This window comes from Canis lupus, chromosome 12 (genome assembly GCF_048164855.1).
Source record: "Canis lupus baileyi chromosome 12, mCanLup2.hap1, whole genome shotgun sequence".
In the NCBI taxonomy this organism is placed as follows: Eukaryota; Metazoa; Chordata; class Mammalia; order Carnivora; family Canidae; genus Canis; species Canis lupus.
The window spans coordinates 38,540,451-38,563,571 of NC_132849.1; the positions used below are offsets into that span (position 1 = coordinate 38,540,451).

The 23,121-nt window shown below is 39.3% G+C and overlaps 1 protein-coding gene across 15 annotated transcripts in view; it reads right to left on the reverse strand.

The window, feature by feature from the left end:
- The window catches only part of LTBP1 (latent transforming growth factor beta binding protein 1), a 392,301-nt gene that overhangs the window by 88,759 nt on the left and 280,421 nt on the right, over positions 1 to 23,121 (reverse strand). For 14 of the 15 annotated variants that reach the window (XM_072770568.1, XM_072770565.1, XM_072770566.1 and 11 more), the window contains 5 exons: positions 22,771 to 22,896; positions 22,249 to 22,371; positions 18,629 to 18,748; positions 7,265 to 7,387; positions 2,073 to 2,195 (listed from right to left, as the gene is read on the reverse strand). In XM_072770568.1, the coding sequence (XP_072626669.1) occupies positions 2,073 to 2,195; positions 7,265 to 7,387; positions 18,629 to 18,748; positions 22,249 to 22,371; positions 22,771 to 22,896 (615 nt within the window). The remainder of the gene's footprint in view (positions 1 to 2,072; positions 2,196 to 7,264; positions 7,388 to 18,628; positions 18,749 to 22,248; positions 22,372 to 22,770; positions 22,897 to 23,121) is intronic. The other variant, XM_072770560.1, reaches the window with a different exon arrangement.

The window sequence follows — 23,121 nt, forward strand, 5'->3', positions numbered from 1 at the left end:
GCCTACTACTGTAAACTAAGTTTTATTGGCAAATAGCACCAAAAATTCATGTACCATCTGGGCCTTTACAGGAGAAGTTTGCTGACCCTTGATTTAAAGTGTCAATGGCATAAACATCTTCATTTCCTTTTTGCGGATAAACCTCTCAAGCCTGCTAGCAATCAGGCTTCCATTTTTTTTTTTTCCCTCTCTCCCAATGATTTTCCAGCCAAATCTAATGGCCTTTCCCTCCTCTCAGCCAATTTGCTATCTACTTTGTCACTGAATCTCTCTCTACCTTACCCACGTGTCCTCATCTTAGCGATGTTTTGTTTTGTAACCTCAGCCCTGAGCTCAGGCTCAAGCACACACACGTCATATCCGCACAACAGAAGGCACACTGATGTCTCGCATGTACTCAATTATTTCACGTTTACCATTAGATTTTAAGTTTCCTGAGGGCCGGACTATGTCTACTACATCCTTTATTACTTAGATGATCTAGTATTTTACAGTGAGCAGGCATTAATTCATGCTGTTTGTTGACAAACTTTGTTCTTCACATCTGAGTACATTGACCTACTTCTGGCAACATGTCTCTAGAAGAGTTAACACAAACGTCAGTTTCCACAGGGACCCTGCACAACTCTGCTCTCCCTCACTCTGCTGACAGCATCATTTTGATTATCATGGCATTTGGCACTTAAAATCAGTTTGCCCCTACTGATAATCTGTGGATGATTCTGCATGTATCTGACTTATTTTTGGTAGTGACATCACAGGCTCTTCAGAAGAAAGGATTATGAATATGATAGCCTTATTATATTACCTGTAGTCTTCTTCTATTATACATGCATTTGTAGTTGTCTAGGCCTGGTGGGCATTTAATAAATGCTTAGCTAATTAAGGTCAAGAGTTATAAAATAAAGTAAAAAACTTTGAGACAGACTTGTAGACTCTAGAACAAATTACTTAATTTACTTGTATATTATGAACATGCTTGCATGTGTTCTCAACTTCTGGATAAGGAATTGTAATGTCTTTCCACATTTAAGAAAGGGGAAACGGGGGCAAGTTATGATGACATTGGCAGATCTCTCTGTAGTGCCATCACTTACAATAGCATCTCAGAAGGCATCTGCACTCATTAAATATTCAAAGTTTACATAGAGACGTGGTTATGATTTGTTTCCTTACTGATCTTGTAGAGTGTGTATTCTGTTCTTAACTAAATGGCATTTAAATGACTTTTATTTTCAAGAACTCTAGATACTTGTACTGGTTGCCAGTGATACTGTGATATCTTCAAGCTCAGGAAGCACATATTTAGTGAGAAGTGAAGGAATTCTGTGTGAGGTTCGATGACATTTATTTTTCAAGTCTAAGGTCAACCCCAGCAAGCTCCAAAATACTATCATGTGTAGAACAGGACATATTTCACAAGCTTTATCTGTGACATGAGGGGGATGCTGTTTAATTCAGTCTTGATGAAAAGTCTTCTTCAGTAAAAATTTTTTAAAAAATAAAAATTTTTGGATGCCTGGGGGGCTCAACAGTTGAATGTCTGGCTTTGGCTCAGGTCATGATCCTGGGGTCCTGGGATTGAGTCCAGCATCAGGCTCCCCACAGGGAACCTGCTTCTCCCTCTACCTATGTCTCTGCCTCTCTCTGTGTATCTCTCATCAATAAATAAAATCTTTAAAAAAGAAAAAAATTTTAAAGGGGAATATTACCCAATAACTAAGGTCATTAGCATTCCATAGCATAACGCTGGCCTGTTATAATAACCTTCCAACTGCTGAAATATGAGTAGGTAAAACTTTCAGATGAATTTAATTGAACTGAGAGAGCAGTACTTTTTCTTCCTAAGAAGAACACTCAGCCACTGATCACAAATACTGTATTTTTCCAATTTAACCCTAGTCCATCCTGTGTTATTGACTTTTCTGCCTTAGGCTGAGGTCCCTTGCTTTCTGGCACTATCATGCAACCATTCAGTTAGTTTCTGACAGACACTCCCTTTATCAAGGACAGTTTCTCAGGCCACGTGCCATAAATGCAAACCACAGTAGCTCACATAGCTACACTCCTACCTTCACACTGGTCTTTCGCTGCTGACAGCTGGTATCCCTGCCCACAGGTACACCTGAAGGAGCCCTCAGTGTTTTTGCATTGTCCATTTATGCACAGGTTCCCTTGCTGACACTCATCAATATCTGTAAAGAGAAACAAATGACACTTATTTTAAAATAGGCCTCTATCTAGAACATACCATCACCTCAATGCTAAGCCTATGAATCAAGCTATGAAACCATGTCCTAAAGATGAATGTCTAACAACTTTTTTCTTCTGAAAATGTATTGCTTGAAATGCATCTGAAACATTTTGCCCAGAGAACTTCATTTGTGGCACAGTCCTTCCCCACAAGTAACCTGACAATTATCCATTTCCTGAGCAAAGCTGTAATTCTTAGTCTCTCATGTAGCATTAAAATTTTGAATTTTATCCTGATATAAGCAAGGTGTCACATGATCCCATGTTTCCTGAAATGGTTCACATAAACTATTAATGTCATGGGAGCTCATGAATTCGTTTTTAAATTAAGTTTTCAGAGAAATTAATTTGGCTGATGAGAAACTTTTGTCTCACTTATTTGTAAATAAAACAAATCAATCACATAGTAAATTCTGGCTGCCAACTACTGACTGCCAATGGAGAAACTAAACAAGCGAGCTGTCATTTTAAGAATGATTTTACACCTTTCCAAGTGCTCTAAGTCTATTAGCTTTAGGAGTGGTCGACAGCAAAGAACAGCCTACACCATATTTTCTTTCAGCACATTCTATTAAATACTTGAGACGTCGCTTCAAGAACTTAAGACCAACAGCAGCTCATGGAGCTGGTTGGATCTCACGTAATGTCTGACAACATTTTTAGTGCCTTGGACTCTTTTTGACTTTCTCAAAGAAGATGACAAATTAAGCATTCCCATGTGAAGATGTCTGCAGCAAGAATATACCCTCTATTCCAAGTACTGTCAGGGTATGCCAGACAACTTACATAAGTTACTCATTTATGTCGGGAGTACTGTCAGAAGTAATTCATTATAAGTAATGACACACACATTTGGAACAACTTGAGGCAACCCAGTTATCTCGAATAGGTGATCTTTGGGTCTTTGAAATGATCAAGGGGACAGAGGCAGTGTAATTCTACAGATTAAAAAAGCCTTTTTCTTTTTGTGATGAGGGACAAAATTCCTATGACAAAAGAACACATTCTAATAAAACAGGCATGCGGGACACATGTCTTCTCTCTTTTGTGCCAGGATATACACAGAAAAAAATCATTATCCCTGAAAAGTATTTCTTTAAGGGACTTTCACATGTATCACTATGACAAACCCAGCTCAGAGTTAAAATAGAGACTATCTCTAGGTATCTATAAATTTTGGACATATAATGCTAAAATATACAAAGAGATACAAAATCATAGATACAGGGATCTCTGGGTGGCTCAGCGGTTTAGCGCCTGCCTTCGGTGTGATCCTGGAGTCCCAGGATTGTGTCTCACATCAGGCTCCCTGCGTGGAGCCTGCTTCTCCCTCTGCCTGTGTCTCTGCCTCTCTCTCTCTCTCTCTCTCCCATGAATAAATAAAATCTTTTTAAAAGGATACAAAAAAGATACAAAGAAACAAGTACTGAATTCATTTTTTGAACAAAAGCTGTCAATACATTTAGTGAGGTGGAAACAAAGTCAATATTTAGCACTAAAGTGAAATGGGCAGTTGCTGGAATATTGGAAAGGGGACAGATTTAAGATCTGGGAAAAATGTGACATCTGTGAGCTGATATTGTTGGGAAATATTATGAAATAATTAAAGAAAAAGGATGTTATATAATTTATGATTGTAAAAAGGGTGGGCTTTGATTGGGGAGTAAGGAAAAGAATCAGCAGAAATGTAGGTTTCTAGAGCAGAAGATGGGGACCTTGCCTAACCCTATCCCACACTGTAATGCAGACACCAGGAAAATCAGAGTAGGGGCCCAGGTTAACTGGCAAGTGGTCGTAACTGCCCTTTCCCGCCTCCAACCTTTGATGTGTGTTGCTTTTTCTGCCTCCTAAATTTTCCCCCCTCCGCATTCAAAATTTTAAGACCAAGGTCGAACAGCAGACCTTCTGGGAAACTCTCCCAGAAGCACGCAAGCAGGATTAGCCACACTTCTTGGCTTTAACAGAACTTTGTATATGCCTATAATGTGGTGAATAACAACATCAACCACGTGTCAGACCCTGTCCCTGCATTATCCCATCTTCTGCATATTATCTCTGTTTTTGTATTTTTTCACACAATCCTCACATCAAGAGTAGGCACCATTACTGTTGCCTTCTCACAGATGAGCAAATAAGGCTTAGCAAAGGAAGAAAACTTATCCAAGCTTACACTTCTGAGTGTCCAAGCTAGGTTCTGATACACTACACTCCTTTTTAAACTAAATTCCAGACTTAATTTGGATTTCACCAGTGTTTTCATCCATGCACTTTTCTGTTCCAGGACCCAATCCAGGGTACCACATTGTATTTAGGGGTCTTGTCTCCACAGTCTTTCCTTGACCTTCACAACCTTAACAGTCTTGAGAATATGGGCCAGACACCTGTAGAATGTCTCCAATCTGGATTTGTCTGATATTTCCTCATGATTAGATGGGGGTTATGGGGTTTTGGAAGGAATAACACAGAGGTGAAATGCTCTGGCTCTCACATAACGTCAGGGGTACATGACATGCCCATGACATCACTGATACTGTTAACCTTTATTACTTGGTACTTTATTATCTATAATTATCTGCAGTAGGTTTCTATTTTTCCAACCCATTAAAGTTCTGTGAGAGATTAAAACCTCTCAGTAGCACCTGCATTTGAACACAGTGCCTGGAACATGTGGGTTTCTTGATACACCCAAAAGGAAGGGAAGTTATGAAGGGAAGTTTCTACTGTAGCCCAAAAGAGTGTCACATAGAGGGGGAAAAAGAGTATTCCTAGGGCTGGCATCAAATGATGGTGTGAATCTGGGGATGCTGGGGAGCATTCTTAGAGAGGAGCAGGCTCAGCTGGGATGGCTGAGTAAGAAAGAGGTTATAAGTCATTCATCCAACATGTGTTTACTCAGAGCATTATCCCTCTAAAGAGTCTAATCCCTGGATTTTAGAGACGGCATGAGACCTGGAACTCTGAGTTTATTTATCCAAGGTTGCATGGCAAACCACTAGACGAGCTGGGTAGGAAGGTTGTGGATGTGGGCTGGCAGGAAAAGGACTCAGAGGGAAAGGAGATGCTCACTTTACCTGCTGAGCTGGGAGTGGCTGGCGTTCCACTGTACACAAGGAGTTGGGCCCCCCAGGCTGAGGTTAGTGAATTTGCTACTACTAGTGGGAGATGCTACAATTCTTAAAGACAGTAAGATATCTGCTTACTACTTATCTACTGTGGTGAGAAACTAATCTCCACCCTAAGGCCTTCACTTTCATTGAGACACTTCAGAAAGAAGACAAACTTCACTTATTTCCTCTCCTCCTCCCCTGCAAAGACCATGGTTTTAGGTATAAAGCCTGAGGAGCAGAAAGGAAGCCATCCAGAGATTGGACCACAGAAAAATCTAAATTTAAAGAATTATGCAAAGAAAAATTAGAGAAGCCTTGGACAAATTACAATATACCTCCAAAAAATGTATTGTAATATACAGACACATGTACATAGGTTTACACATTATATAGAAAGCGTTCATATAGACTGGTTAAAAAACCTGATAGGTGGTAACAGATATTAACATAACTTTTAGAAGGAAAAAAATACAAATGTTTAACAACCATACAAAATAAATGTAATAATTAGAAGTGCCCAGGGAATTAATATAAATAAGCATGAATAATAAATAATCTTTTAGAATTAAAAGAAACACATTTAAAAAATTATAAATTAGTGTTCTGTCAAAATAATAAAAAACATTACAAACATTTTATCCAATTATTCTACTTTCATAAATAAGGAAATGATCCTAGAATTCAGACCAAGTTTTATTTTATTTATTTATTTTTAATAAAGATTTTATTTATTTATTCATGACAGACGCACAGAGAGAGAGGCAGAGACATAGGCAGAGGGAGAAGCAGGCCCCATGCAGGGAGCCTGATGTGGGACTCGATCCCGGGTCTCCAGAATCATGCCCTGGATCCTGGGCTGAATGCAGGTGCTAAACCGCTGAGCCACCTGGGGATCCCTAAGTTTTATTTATTTATTTTTTTTAAAAAAAGCTTGTTAGGTTTTTCCTTTTTTTTTTTTTAACATAATAAGTTGGAAGAAAAATACGGTTGTTCAACACATGAACAGCAAGAAAATGCTGAAATAGTAATATTTTGGACTATACAACCTTTAAATGCATAGTAAAAGTAATATGCAGCTTTTAAAAATAATACTTGAGAAGAGTTATTCATGATGTGTATAATGCACGTGATATACTGTTAAGTGACAAAAAGCAAGATACAAAATTATACATACATTATCTTAGTGATAGAAAACATCCATGAGAAAGGAGTATTGAATGAGATTAAGAAATTATTTTTCTTACTTTTTTGTGTTTGCTAGATTTTCTACAATAATTTTTTTTTTTTTTTTTTTTTTACAAATTTTTATTTGAGAGAGAGCGAGAGCACTCGTGCGTACACACACACACTCACATACACAGGAGCAGGGGTGGGGCAGAGAGGCAGAGAGAGAAGCAGACACCCCACTAAGCAGGGAGCCCAACTCAGGGCTTTATCCCAGGGCTCTGGAATCAAGCAGATGCTTAGCCAACTAAGCCACCCAGGCACTCCTACAATAAATGTTTTTTAATAGCAATTTTATTGAGATATAATTCACTACCACAATTCACCTAAAGTGTACAATTCAATGGTTTTTAGCATAGTCACAGAGTTGTGGAATTGGTGTATTGTTTTTATAAAGAGAAGAAATGAAATAAATAGATCTGTGGTTTACAGATGTTCTCTAAAAATATGCTGTTTTCCTTTTATGTAAACAGATACGGTCTGTATGTTACCACAGGGAGGAGTGACTTTCAAAGATGCCAACAAAAATATGCTCCAAGTAACTCAGTCAAAATAAATGACAGGTAGCAGGGTTCTTTTTTTTTTTTTTTTCTTTTTGGTTCCCTTTTCTAAGCTAATTACTCTAACATATTCTTAAATGCAGTTCAAATAAAAATGAGAAATCTGATCACAGTATTTACCTTTGCAGTGCTTGTGGTCTGGTGTTGGGCTATAGCCCTTGTGGCAGGAGCACATGTAGGAACCTTCAAGGTTGGAGCAAGTACCATTTGTGCAGACCTGTGGTTCTAGGCATTCATCCACATCTTGAAGAGTATTGCATAAGGGGGGAAAAACCCATGAAGAGAGAAAAAATAAATAAAACATGAATAAAGTTGCATTTGGCTAAAAATAGAAATAGCACTTCTTCAAACAGGGACAGGTTTCTTTAAGATAAACTTTCAAATTAGCCCAAAGGAGAAACAGACGCTCTGGTGTGAACTGCATGTATGACAGTTCTATACCTTGATTTATTTTATGCAAAGTAACTCAAAAAAAGGAACCAAACATACTCTGTGGATAAATTCAATGGAAAGTTCATTGTAGAGGGGAGGGCAGAAGAGAGGGCAGTTTCAGAGCAGCACCCCTTACAAAATGAAGTATTCCAGAGAATCAAAGATACCTAAGTTAGGGAACTGACAAGTTTAGCAGGAAGAGATGGTTTGCCAAAGAAAAAGATAGGACTCAGGATCTGAAGAAACCCCCACCAGAGTTCTTAACAGAAATGTAAAAACAAAACAAAAAAAAAAAAACAAAACTCGGATCAAATGTTCAAAGATGACATTGAATCAGTAATAAGCCACTGGGCAGTTTGAAGGTAAAGAACAGGCTGCAGAGAGAGAGAAAACAATACTCATCTTCACCAAGCACTTACTGCATGGAAACTCTAAAGGCTGTACGTGTATTAGCTTATGTAATCCTAACAGAAGCCATATGTGCCAACCATTGTATAGAAAAAGGAACCAAGATTCGAAGAAGACAGATTACCCAAGGCCATATGGTTTGAAACTGGTGGCTCATAGGTGAATCTAGTCAGCCTAACTCCAAAGATCATCCTTTAGACCCGTTTCTACTAACACAAGTCAGGTCTAGTGATAGGAACCACTGAAGAGAGAATTAAGAATGTTTGTTTTTATTATTTGCTAACATAGCATTAATAAATAAACAATCATCAAAATATTCATTGATTTCATTCAGGAATCATTAAGCTCTCACTAGAATATTGTTAATTCAGGGGTGCCTGGGTGGCTTAGTTGATTAAGCATCCAACTCTTGGTTTTGGCTCAAGTCATGATCCCAGAGTTGGGAGATCAAGCCCATCATTGAGCTCCAGTGGGGAGTCTGGCTGAGATTCTTTTCCTCGCCCTCGGCCCCTCCCCTGCTCACCCTTTTTCTCCCTCTTTCTTTCTAAAATAAATACATCTTTAAAAAAATAAATTGTAAAAAAGAAAAAAGAAAAAGGAGAAAAAATGAGTGGGAAATATCAGAAAGGGAGACAGAACATGAGAGACTCCTAACTCTGGGAAACAAACAAGGGGTAGTGGAAAGGGAGGTGGGCAGGGGTTGGGGGTGACTGGGTGACAGGCACTGAGGGGGGCACTTGATGGGATGAGCACTGGGTGTTATGCTAGATGTTGGCAAATTGAACTCCAATAAAAAATTTAAAAAAAGAAACAGGAAAAAGAATATATTGTTGATTGAAAAAGAAACATTTGCGTTCTATGCCCCATCTGAGTCCCTCTGGTAAGTCCACTATATGTTGCAGTGAAAAGGCAGACAGTGTAACATGAACAACCAAACCCTTAAGAGGAAAAATTTAAACCCCTACGTGTTAAACCTACACATAGCATCATGATTTAGGCTTAACTTTACAGCAGTCTGTGACTTAATCCAAGTATCTTAATCAGAACGCAGACAAACAATAAGGAGGAAAATGCTCTTGACTACATCCATTTCATTTTGCAATGCTCATCATGAAAGCAATAAAGCTTTCCACCCTCCTAATATTAACAGGCAGAGAGTCACGAACATATTAACATCAGAGATCTAGTTCTAACTCAGCCTTCCAGAGGTCAGACTGTACTCGTTTGCATGACATTTCATGAAAACTGTACGCTAGCTTTCTTACAATGCTATCTAGAAATAGAGGATTACCCAAATAGGGCAAAGGTGTGTGAGCACGCAAGTACACAGGCGCACGCTTCACATGCTAATTGAAAACAGCTAAGTCACTGGCATTGCCTGCGTGTTCTACTTTGCTTTCACAAAATCACTTGTTATGGTGAACTGACCCTACTCTACGACGGCAAAAATAGCACTTCCAGACTGACTCATTGTCCATCCTTTCTCTGGTTGTGGGAGTCCACTTTTATAAACACTGAACACAAACAACTTGAAAGAAGCAGCCAAACACTGAAGCCAAAGTAAATAATGGGACAAAATGAGCCTAGACTCCTGGCATGTAAATTCCAGACAGCAACATTAAAATGTCATGTCTAGTATGCGGATTGGTTTCAAAAATGTAAAAAAGTCAAAAAACGTATGGATTGTTCTCTTTAATTATTCACGTACCATGAAATGTGATTTATTGGGCTACAGAAAATAGCAACAAAATCAACTTCTAAGACCATATTTTCTCTAGCGAAAGCAAATTAACAGGCAGTACAGATTATCATTCATGAAATATTTTAAAAATACTAGATATTAGGGCGCCTAGGTGGCTCAGTCAGTTAAGTGTCCAACTCTTGGTTTTGGCTCAGGTCATGATCTCAGGGTTGTGGAACAGAACTCCACATTGGGCTCTGCACTCAGCATGGAGTCTGCTTGTCCCTTCTCCTCTACATCTCCCCCTGCTTGCACACTCTCTCTCTCTTTCAAATAAATAAATAAAATCTTTAAAAAAAAAACCACTTGATACTACAAGATACTTGAGTTAAGAGTACCACACTGCACACTGAAGAGTTGCTAAGAGAGTTCATCTTACAAGTCCTCATCATAAGGAAAAAAAAATTTAATTCTCTAACTATGGTAATAGACTTTCACTAGACTTACTGTGATCATTTTGTAACATATACAAGTATCAAATTATTGTGTTGTAAATCTGAAACTAATATAATGTTATAGATCCATTATACCTCAAAAAGAATATATAGTAGGAAGGTGCCTGGACTATGGGGCCTCACTTGATGGAGGTAAAAGGAGTGAAATAAACTCAGTTTTATCTTTCACCCAGACCTGTCTCTTAAGCTGCAGACCCCTACAACCTAGTTGGTCAGTGTACTGGACATCTCCAGTTGATATTCCATAGGCACCTCCAAGTCTTCACAGCCAAAACTGATCTTTCTTCCTCTACTTTATTCATGCTGACTTCCAGGTCAATATGCGATACCACTATCCACCTAGATGCCCAAGTCAGAAACTGGGAGATTCTTTATTCTCCCTCTTAACCCCCATTCATTTTATAATAGATCAATTCTAGATTCTTTATTCTCCCTCTTTCTAGATTCTTTATTCTCCCTCTTAACCCCCATTCAATTTATAATAGATCAATTCTATCTTCCCAGTATTTCTCAAATACACCTGCTTCATTTCATTCTTACTACCACCATTCTGTCTCACATGGATTACTGCCATAGTTTCTCTATTTCAAGTGTTGCTCTCTCTAATCCACTATCCAGCCAGTAGCCAGACTAATCTAAAATATAAACAAAATTGATGGTGTTGCTCTTTTAAAAACCGTCAATGGTTTCCAGTGTTCCTCCATTCAGTCAAAGATACAAACCTGTGGAGCTCTGAGTGTTATCAACAGAAAATGTATCCTCTCCTCCCAGTTCTTCAAACCCTTGGGAGGATCAAGGCTTTGGAAAACAAGATAGTCCCTATCTACCCCACCAGCCAACACCCATAGCCTCTTATCCTTCCTGCAGAGGGAAATGGCTAGGTCTTTGGTTTTCTATATTGGAGCTCAAATCGCATCTTACTCTAGAGTTATAGTCTTGTACAAGAGTCAGATTATCCAAATTCTTGTGTTACATACACATAATGAGTTCAAAAGCGAAACACCATAAAAAACACTGTGTTCACAGAAAAATGTGCTCCAAACTCCCAAAATACAATTTACCAATGGGCTTTTGGGACATAATTTGGCATCTGCTATTCAATGAATTAATTAAACCTCCCACAGTAAGGAAACTGCCAGGAGTTTATGAGGTCAGCACTTTGAGGATATAATCATTTAAAAGCTTATGAATCACCCTGGTATACTATTACCCAATCCAAATTGATCAATCTACAACACCCCGAGAGACTCTAACAGAGGCCTGTGGAAAACCAGATATGCCATGTCTATAGAATTTCATGATGTGCTCCTCTGAGAAGTCTATTAGAAGTCTATTAGAAGGGGCATTCTGGATAGTGGGCATGATTTGTCCTTAGTAAGCCCTGGCTGATTCTTATGATCGTCTTTTTCTTTTAAAATGTTTCACCTTGGGGCACCTGGGTGGCACAGTTGGTTAAGTGTCAGACTCTTGGGTTTCAGCTCAGGTCCTGATCTCAGAGTTCTAAGATGGAGCCCTGCATCAGGCTCTGTGCTTGGCGAGGAGTCTGCTTAAGACACACACACTCTCTCTCTCTGTCTCTCTCAAATAAATAAATAAGTCTTAAAAATTTTTTTCACCTCATCATTTGAACCCTGCAGCCTACAGCTGTCAACATGAACATGAAATTCATGGTCATTAGTTCCTAAACTCCACCTTCTTTTTCCTTTGGGGAGAAAGGAGGACATTAATCTCTATCCAGCTCTCTGGCAACCTTCCATTCTCCATAATTTTTACAAAGATGGCTTTCGTCTGGCCACCAAATCCACTTGCAAATATTCTCATTGTCTTGGGATGGAATTCCTCTGGGTCAGGAACCCTTTTGAAATTTCCCTTCCTAATGTCCTGGGTACATATGAGACAGCCTGAAAGCCCCTCTCTGGTATGCATGACATCTGAGGTACAGAGGGTGTTCACTGGCTGACCTCACGCAAGTCAGACCCAGGCTATGCTGCCTGCTTCCACTTCACCTATCACTTCCTTGAGGTTGGTTAGAGTTGGATCCAGAGTGACAGCTTACCTACTTCCTGTACTTTCAAGGAAATGACTCTCCCAACACTTCAAATTAGAAATATTTCATAGGCCATCCCAACTCATTTAATTCCTTAGTGACCACCACAGACTTCGATGAGCAAGCACCATTTGATATTGCACAGTAAACATCTTATTCTGTCATTCTGTCTACATGAAAATACAGGACTACTCCCCACCCTCAACATGGCATTACTTCAGTTATCCCTCTTCTGTGTACATAGTCTTTGATGGTACAGATAATGGCAGAATGTATTTGACAGAAAAACAAGCATGGTAAGGTTAAGACACGAAAACTGGTTAGGCCAGAGTGATGAACAACCCGAATCCAAGGTGCAGTATATCCGCAGGATCTCAGGCACCCTCCATCAAGCCTGGCCGAGTTAAGCTGTGCAGTAGCAGTGCAGCCTACAAAAATATGTTACACATCCCTCAAAGACTCATCACTGTTTTTCAAAACTGGAAAACAGCCAATGCTATGTACATCCCAGTTAAAGAGCCAAAGATGATCTCAGAAAATCAATCCATTACTCCTACCAAATCACAGGCTTCCTACCTCCCCTATTCCAAAAGAACATTTTGTCTTTCAGCAAAACTCAACTGGGGCTATCTGTGGTGTAGGCTGCCATCTGCCATCTGAGAGTTCAAGAACCCCTCAGCCATTCTTATTGCTGCCTGCAAAGGATGATTCCCACACACAGATCTTCTATGAACTTCTCTTTCCCCATTATCTTAATCATATTACTTTGTTCTCTTATTTTCTTGGGTGTACAGGACAGATAGATGAGTTAGTGTAAAGGGCAGAACACGAGTTTTGGAGATAAGAGACCTGAGATCACGTCCTAGCTCTGCCATTTATTACCTATGACTTTAAGCAAGCATATCTGGGAATCAATTTCTACACCTGTACTACAGGGACTATTGCCCTGATAGCAAATGAAACAACAAAGACAAAGCCCTTTGTAGCAATGTAAGAGAAGTTTTTTGTTATAATAGTCTTCTCACACACGTACGTTTCCTGCTTTAAAAAGTAGTTTTTCTTTGCTTTTCTTATTGAGATATAATTGCAAATGACATTGGGTAAGTTCAAGTGATAATCGGATATGCTTATATATTGCAAAAATTATTAACACAGTTAGCTAACACCTCTCTTATGTCACATAATTATTTCCCTTTTTTGTGAACCTAATTATCATCTAGCCTCTTAGCAGCTTTGAAGTATATAACACAGCACCGTTGACTGTAATCAGTGTAATACAGCACAGTTGACTATAATCACTAATCTGTGCAAAAGATCTCCAGGGCTTATCTACCTGCCAGTTGCAAGTTCATACCCATAAACAACATCTCTCCAGTTCCCCCAGCTCCCAGCCCCTGATAACTACAATTCTATTTTGTTTTGCTTATTTACAACTTCAAGTCTTCTCTGGAATTAAGCATGTAATTAGGTATTTAATAATAACATAATGACTAGTGAAAAGACTTCTTTAGCTGTAGTGATTTAGGGATTAGACTGGTGTTTGCACATTTAATAATAACTGCAAAAGGTAGAGATGTTCAGTTCTGTTGCCATCTTGTATAAAGTAAGTAAATGTAGAATGAAGGTCTTTGATTTCAGGTTAAGTCTAAGAGTATCCATCTATTCCATAAAGGTTAACAATTCTTAAAATCTGAAGTAAATCCTAGTGTGAGAAGAACTAGAACAAGGAGCTTTCCATGTTTCCATGCAAGTTCTACGCACCTGGTTTTGGTTAAGACTGGCTAACCAGTTGTCAAGTGGATCAAATGACACTAAGTTCTTCAAATGCCTAAGACCCATTACATTTAGAAAACGTAAATCGGAGTCACAAAGTCACCATTAACTTAATTACGGTTTGACAGAGAAGGATTACTATGGTAAAAATTTCAGAAATTTGTGTTCCCAGGTCACATGGTCTTTCATAGACTCAATTATAAAGCAAGAAAATAAAGTAACTAATAAAGGGGTAGCTGCATACATCCACCAGGTGACAGATACTGTGTCTTATGCAGGTGAGCAAAGAATGAAGTTAAAGGATGGAGATGGCCAAGCTGCAGAAGGTAGAACATTTGTTAGAGATGATTGATGACCCTAAAGAAAAGCATTATGATTCTCAAGAAACAGATCCCAGCTAAACAAAATTGCTGAGAAGTTGAAAGGTAACTATAAAATTAAGATTACTTAGATTCATAAAAAGAAAACTCCTGTGATAGAGGGAGAGCTAAGAACTACAGGAAATGAACTTCTTAAAGAAAGTCAAAGACGGTTATAGATAGAAACTCGACATATAATTTACTTAAACAGGTACCAGTTATTACCACACTTCTTGTATTTCAGGTTTAGGGAGGTAAAAGAGAGGATAACAGAGTTGGGAGAAGAAGCATTATAATAACGTTCATTGGATCCTACCTTGTGTCACACACCTTACAGGTGCTTTATATTGCTTATTTAATCCTGACAGTAAATCCCATCAAGATTTCGTCTCCCATTTTAAAGATATTGAAACCAAGCTTCAGAGAAATCATATATAACCCCAAATCTGTCTAAATTCAGGGAAACAGGATCTTTATATCAGAGTTACTGAATGTACTTTCAGTACAAATTTAATATTTGAGAATCTCGTTTGGAGGATGGCTCCAGTAGGGTCTGAACCACGCTTGCTCATGAGTGAAGAGAAACCTGTTAATTGAGTACCTGACAGGCTAGCTTCCCTCAAGAAAGGTTCTAGTTGAAGCAGCCAGTTGGAACTGGCCAGAACCCAGGGTGATGAAATAGTCATTAGAGGCGGGGATCAAGAGGGCAGCAGCTCCAGGCTGAATGTGAGATCCAAGGATTACAATGGTGAATGATGAAAGCAGCTTTCAAGAGAGGACTGAAATCCACAACTTGAAAGAAGAAGCTACATTAACAGAGGAGCCAACAAGAGTTGCCAAAAGGCATCAAGGGATAGATATTTTGAAAGTGGACAATAAACTACTGAGAATGAAGGATCATATGCCCTGAACTCAACACTAGAAAACCAGCATGGTCTCCCAGACAACACCTGCTGACATCTGACCTGTTTCTGCTCCAAACAATTTCTGTTCTAATTCATAAATCAAGGAGAAGCATCAATCAGTGAGATCCAGTGTACATGGCATGAATACAAGGAGGCCATTAATGGTTTCACCAAGTTCACCTTTGAGTCAGTAAAAGAAGCATAAAGTATAACTGGCATCAAATCTCTGCAGAATATGAGGGTCAAAACAGCAATTCTCAACTTCTAATGAATCCATTTAACAGAAAAAAAAAAAAAAGAGCAACATATGGATCAATGGACTTTAGGAAAAACCATGAGCATAATGCCACACATTACATATAACACTGTACAACTTTAATTATAATAATTTAAAAATATTCATTCAGTGAGAGCAGAGTGATAGAAAAAGGAAGGTACCAAGACTTATGGAACAGAATCCCCTGTGATGTAGGGATTATCTTTTTCTACAGAAAATCTACAGAAGATAACAAATACCAAATCCAAGACTTTCTTCAAATGGTGAGCTTTGGAAAAATTTTAAGTCTAATATTCTCATATATTTAAAATTGGGGGGAAAATCTTATCAATGTACTCTAAATGATCTGGACTAAAAGGATATTAAAAAGCCACAAACTAGTCCCAAATAACCATTAGAGACAAAAACAAATAGAAAGGAACACCATATAAATAGCTTATCATTTGATGCTTTCTCTGATCCCCCACTGACTCTCTGATACCATCTCCCTTAAGCTGCTTCTTTTTTTCCTTTGTGGCACTTAACACACATCTGACATACCATATACTTCTACTGGTGAACTGTTTATTTGCAAGTACAATGTGAGCTCTAGAGCATAAGTGCAATGAGGAGAAGGCTTTTATTTTGTTCACTCTCTACTCCGGGGTCTTGAAAAAGGCCTAGCTCTTGGTAGACAACTGTTTAATAACTGAATGAATAAATATTTAATCAAGTTGTTGTCAATTAGCTCAACTCAGTGATGAGCTTAAGTAATGACTACACCTTCTGGAAGGTATTTTGGAGTACCAGAAGTATAAAGGTGAGAACTAAAACATAATATGGCTGGGTATTCAGTAGCCTTGTCGGAGTTTGTAGAAAAATCTTATTTGTTCATTGGTTCAATAAGAACAGAAAAGCATGTTGCAAAATCTACTTTTTGTCACACTCAACTTTTTAACATGGGAAAGCTCAACTACTGTAAAAAACTAAGATGGATCCATTTTGGTATAATCTGCAAAAGCCCCCCTGATAATTTTAGAGGAGCTGCATGTCCTGTATGAACAATGAATGGAAGTGAAAGTATTTCAGAGAGGAACTTCATCTGCAGATGATAGAGCCTAAAATTTCACCCAACACAGAAGGAAAAAAAAAAAAACAAAACATGGCCTATTTTTCACAGGAAATGCGTGATCTTAGCAATGCAAAAACGAAAACTAGTGCTTGGAATAAGTGGCTAAATGTGTGACTTTGTTTGACTTCCACAGTGAACTAATATTTCTGCTTATGATTCTATTAATCTGTTGACAAACGGAAGTTACTTTTAACAGAGGTGGTGTGTTTCTGTCACTAATCTGGAGCAAAGTGGCTGTGCTTAGACTGGTTGCATACATATACGTATGATAACTCATTTAGTATTATTGCCCAGGCTAGATAAATCCATTTATATTAAACAGCAATCATTTGCCTGTTTGGTCATATTTTATGAGTAAGTTTGTGAAACAAGGCTGTGTTTATACCACTATAACAGATTTTAGTTATTTAAGGTAAAACTCAGACTCTACTCTTGGATTATAATATGCATCAGTATGTAAAAATGAGAACAAGAATGGAATCTTGATAGGCAACCGCAAAATGTATGCCAAACAGGAAAATTAAAACCAAATGTATGTTCTGACCAGCGCTGATCACATAAACTAATGCATATCAAATAAGTAATTGATAAACAAAAATCTTCTCTTCTCCCAAAGATCAATATCTCACAATTCCAGTGGCAGACATGCATGGAGATGGGCATGAGGTCCAGGGCAGAGGTCCACCTGTACCATGTACAGAACCGAGCATATGCAACCTGGTGTTGAGTCCAAAGCTTTGAAATTGGTACTGTTTCTGCCAAGCCTACTTATCTCACCTGCTCTGCAACACCTAAACATCTTTCCCAGAGATGTAGGAGTGAAGGTGAATGTTTTAAACAGAACTGAGAGGGTCTAGCACCATCTGCCCCCTCATCCTGCAGCAAATCTCTTGTTCTCTGTCCTTTGGCTACACTTGCCTTTCAGCTTCTAGAACATAACTGCTTCCGCCTTCCCAAGCCTCCTGCATACACTGTTTCCTCTGCCCAAAACTGTCTCCCTCCCCACCCTTTCCCCAATTAAAACCTCAGGTAAACTTCAATCAAGAATTTCCCTGGAGGCAATTCGTTCTATCACACACTCTCACAGCATCATAGGACCCTCCTTCCCAGCACTGTCTCATTTGGGTTTTTCCATTTATTTATGAGATGCCTGGGTATCAGTTTCCCTCACCAGACAGTTCCATGAGGAAGGCCCTTTCTCTTCCCTCAACGTATCTCAGCAGTCAGCACAACTCTGGTATATGACAGTAAGTTCTTCAGCGTTTATGGATGAAAAGAAAGAATGTATGAATAAATGAGAAGTTTAACTCATGTCGTCAGAGTCTGGCGTTGAGTGTAAAAGATCTCAGCTACTAATGAAAAGATCACACAGAGACAGAAACACTGAAGAAAATCATTAAGGGGGAAAGCTAATTAGTGCACAGCTAATTGGAACTAAAGCAAATTTGTCATGTACTTTCCTCAGAGTCTAATGTCGGTATGCAGTTTCTTAAACACTTAAATGAATAAAATAAGAGGCTCGGCAGTCCATCAAGACTTCTCTTTCTACTTCTGCTGCATATTTGTGTTTGTATGTTCCTAATTCTACTAGTCTACGGTAGCTTCTTCTTAAGCTTTTTCTCTCTTTTTTAGCCTTTTGCTCTCCACCACTCTCCCCACTGTGGTGATTAGGATTTTACTCAGTCGTGGTTATTCATCACCTCAAGGAAAATTTGCTTTGATCAGAATTATTTCCCCTAGGTATAAATCTCACATTCTTCATGCCAATTTGCTTTCTTATTTTCTCCCTGGTTAAAAGTAACTTACAGCTTTTCTTAGAAACTTTCTCAGGAGGACACAAGTTTGCTATATTCCATTTTTTTTTCTTTTTCTTTTTTTTAATTTTGAAAGAGGGCTCACTTGGCATTACACCACTCTGACAGAAAATGGATAAAACAGAAGAAACAAAACTATGATGAAGACACTTGAGCACCTACCAAGACATTGCCCATTCCAACCTCGGAACCCTTCTGTGCAGGGAACACACTGATAAGATCCAGGAGAATTCACACACTGCTCATCTGGACAAGTGCTTGGAGTCAAGCATTCATCAATATCTGAAAAATCAAAAAACTAGGTCACAAACATGTTATCACAATACTAAAGGAAAAAACTTACTTTCCTGATGAAGTTGGTGGGTGGGGAAGGTGTGTTACATCTACATTTTGGTGGAGAAAACTTTAAGTCAAACAGTAGGCCCACACTTACACACCACAGTGATAAAGCATGGCCAGGTATACCTGGATTAAAATAGTTACACACATTCAAAAGAACTTGGCCCCAAACAGTCCAACTGCCAGGATCAGACCTTTCCACCCCGGGAGCTGGCAGGTCCTTGGGGGCCACTTCCTGGACATCAAACCTTTGAAGTAATAGTGCAGCTTGCCAGAAGGAAATATAACGAAGAGGCATGAGAGTGACGAAGCCACATAGCCACCTGGCCAGACATGGATGGCCAGAGAGCTGCAGACAATGGATGCTCTAGGGAAATCCTTGCTTTGACTTCGTGGGCCCAAAAATATCCTAGGTTTGGATAATTTAGAACCTTTCATAGGATAGGAATTCCTTGGAGGTGGAAAAAAACATTAGGAGAGAATGAACTCATCAAATACTTCCAAGAGTTTCCAGAAAACATGGTGATATGATCATATGGTAATATTTTCTAATAAAAATATACCTTATTGTTCACATTCACAGTTAACTGAAGTTCTTCATTATTATTCTTTTCCATGTGAATTGAAAAAAAAAAACACCTTCAGTACAGTTGGGGCTATGACACAGGTTAGTACTACAACAGCTTTAGGCACTTTTAAGAATGGTAGAACAACAGAATGGGGGAGAAGCAGGGTACAGGAAATGGTTCAAGAATTTATCATGGGTGATAATACCATGGGTATCAGCCCCATTCAAAATGATCATTTTTCTGGAGTTGGATTCTGAATTCAAGTGAGTGGATTTAATGTCTACGTTCTCATTTAAACTGTATATAGGTCTTCTCATGCTTAAAATATAAACAGAATTTTCAGGACATAAGCTAAAAAGTGAAAGAAATATATAATGGGTACAGTCATTCATTCTGGTAAATTCTAAACAATTATCTCCGCTTATCACTAGACAAGTGTGAAAAGATGCTTAAAGCAAAAAAAAAAAAAAAGATGCTCAAAGTAAAAAAGTTGAAGATGATATTAATAGAATAAGCACCAGGTCAGTGTGGTAATTTTTTTTCCTATCAGTGAAAAATCCTTGCCAATAGACAATGACACACAGTGTTGTTTTTTTTTTGTTTTTTTTTTTTTTAAGGTCAGATGTTCTGGGACTTCTTGTTCTACAAAAAGATGAGGCTTGCCAGTTTCATTTTCCAAACAGCATTACATTCTTCTTTGGAAGGAATTTTTTTTTTTTTAACAGAACTACAACTGCTAAGTCAGAGAAGGTCATTGAGAAAGGCTGGTCCAATAGATAAGGTCCAATGCTGAGTAATATAAGACCACATCCCTGAATTCCCCACTGGTCTCACCTCTGCTTGCTTGTCCCCTCATTTAAAGACTAGGGACTACCTGCCTAGGAATACCTTAAGCGAACAAAGTAAGGATGCATGAGATAATGTCTGTGAACTACAAGAGACTCCTTGGAGACTGGCGCTGTTTGAAAGCAACTTTGTTAGTGGCAGCTGAGAAAATCTTCGGTGAGCCAGAAGCCTGGGGACCTTTGGTTCTGGTCCATGACGAAATTAGGAAACAGCCATGTTATTTAGCTCCTTTTTCTTTTCAAGCCATTTCATGGGGGTAGAATTATAGATCATCTACTCAGGGAACCCTGGTAGTATTTCTGTTAATTTCCATACACTGAATATTCCTGAACAGTCTCCTAACTGCTTCCCACTCGCTTACAGAACTTTCACATTTCTTTTCTATTCCTTCCTACTTTCTATACTTAGGCTACTGTTCCTACTTAAGCATTTTTATTTTCCCATCCTGAAACTATATGCAGAACCTAACAATCAGCATTTGACGTTTTTGGGGGAGTGTTGCTGTGCACATAAATGCTTGTCAGGTAGACAAACCCATGCAATTTTTTTTAAAGAACACTTCCACAAATACAGATGGGTCTATGCAAAAACAAAGTCATCGGGGAAAATGGGGAGGTTCTTGAGAACTAGCAAGGTGATAGGCACCACACAAGATATCGCAACAGGCATTTATTCCTATGACAACCCAGAAAGTTAACTTTGCAGCTCCTGTTTCACAGCTTTCAGAAGGGCTCAGTCATTGGCTCCAAGCCAGAGAGTTACTAAACGTGGGAGTCAGGAGCCAATGCCATGGTCCTGCCCTCTCCCAGGGCCATGCTGCCTCTCAAGGGTGGAAGGAGGGTCCCCTGTAAGAGGAGAGGGGGATGCTTCACCCCTTGCTGACCCACGGCCCTCAGCTGCCAGGAGAGCCCCCTTAGAGCTCTGTTCTGATCTGAGTTGGTTAAAGATTCAGTCATGTAAAATGCTCCCACTTCTCTCCAGATCAGAATGCAAGGGGCTAAACAAGGGGCAAGGGGGAGCGGCAGGTGCAGGCTGCCAAAAAATATCTAATTAGCTTTCCCTTCAGGCCTGGGTCATTAGATCCATGAAGAAAACCAACACGGAGGAGCCAGGGACAGCTGAGAGCAGCCTGCACCAACTTGTCCATTCCTCCCTCAGCCTGGAAGCCCAGCCGTATTAGAAAACAGGCTGATCTCCAGGCAGCCAGGCAAAGAGCCCCATGGAACTGGCACCATCCACACAGCCTGGCTCCTCAGAAACGTGCTCAGAGACCCCTGCTCCTCTGCCGGCACACATCCATGGCAGCATCTAAGCAATGTATTTCTTCGTGAAAAGAATTGTTTAAAAAGTATCATGGGTGGTTTCAGATAGAACCATAACTGGGACACAAACATGAGCAGAAAAATTAAGTGGTTAATCATTCTGACCATGCTCCAAAAGCTTTTCAGAACTTTTTTTTTTTTTTTTTTAAATAACACTAGCAAACTCATTGCTGTGGTCACTAATAAAGAAATTTTATCTAGCATGGTTGGAATTTGACCTGGAGTTAGTCAAGCAGTGCTTCTGTGGAGGGTTTGTAAGCAAATCCCAGAATACACATAAAAGAAAGAAGCTGATAGAGAAAGGAATGTAATAAGGCCAAAAGGTGGGAAACTAAAAATCAACAGTGGGTGAACCTGCACCATGTTCCCAGATGAATGATCCAGATGCTGTAATTAAGTCGGGTTTATGCTAAAATAATTTGCAACTAACTGTTCTATAGTAATTCACTACAAATTCCAGGGAAGGGCAGGTGTTGAAGTGGACAAGGAGAACATGAAGACGAAAAATAATCCAGACAAAGCCACTGAAACGAGGCAAAGAGGCTGTGACTCCAGAAGGCAGGAAGAGCTTGGATGAGCTGGTGTCATATACACATCGGCAGAGGAGAGAAAGTACCGGGCCAGGAGCTGAGTGGCCCCGGCTGTGGACTCAGCCCTGCATTTCAGGATCATGTGTATTCCACACTTGGAGGTGGTACAGACTCACCCTCGCAACGGCCTCCCCGGGTCATGCGGTACCCGCTGTCACAGTATTCGCACCGGAAGGCGCCCACGGTATTGATACAGTGCCCTTCCCCACACACATCTGGCCTCAGGCACTCGTCAACATCTACACGAAGCAGAAAGCAGAATTGTTGAGTTTTATTTCCCACAATATCATTTCAAACCTGTTCCATCTCCCAGGTCAGTTTGAAGTCAAGAATAAAATAACCGATTCCTGCCACCATCTCTTCGATTCATGTGACGTGTTTCAAAATTGAGTGGTTTTGATTTATGTGAGACCCAAAACATTTAACACCTCGGGCTCTGCACACATCTGACACTCTTCATCTTTTGGAGAAAAGATTCCATTTTGATATCCTCCAGTATCAAGCAGATGACTATGTCATAAAAGGTTCTCAATAATAAATTCTGGGTTGCCTGAATAAGCAGTAAGATTGATGGGATCTTAGGGGAGCTAATAACCCAGATGGGGAAATTTATGCATCGGGAAGAACCCGGACATTACCTATGCAGTTAGTACCCTCCTCGCTGGCCATAAATCCTGCTGGGCAAATACACAAGAAACTTCCCTCAGTGTTTTCACAGCGTCCCTGGGAGCAGAGTTGTTGGACCTGAGTGCATTCATCAATATCTGTTAACAAAAATACAGATAAAAGGATTAGTGCAGTGTAGCATGAAATTCTGTCTCCTTGTTCATTAAATACTAGCATACTATTCCCTGTGCACCAAACCTTTATAACCGAGGAAAACAATAAAAGGAGACATGATCATACTTCCCAGATACCTGAAGGATGGTTATTGCAAACAGGAAATATGCTTAGGGTGTATTGTTTGAAAAGCTGAAACTACAACTATG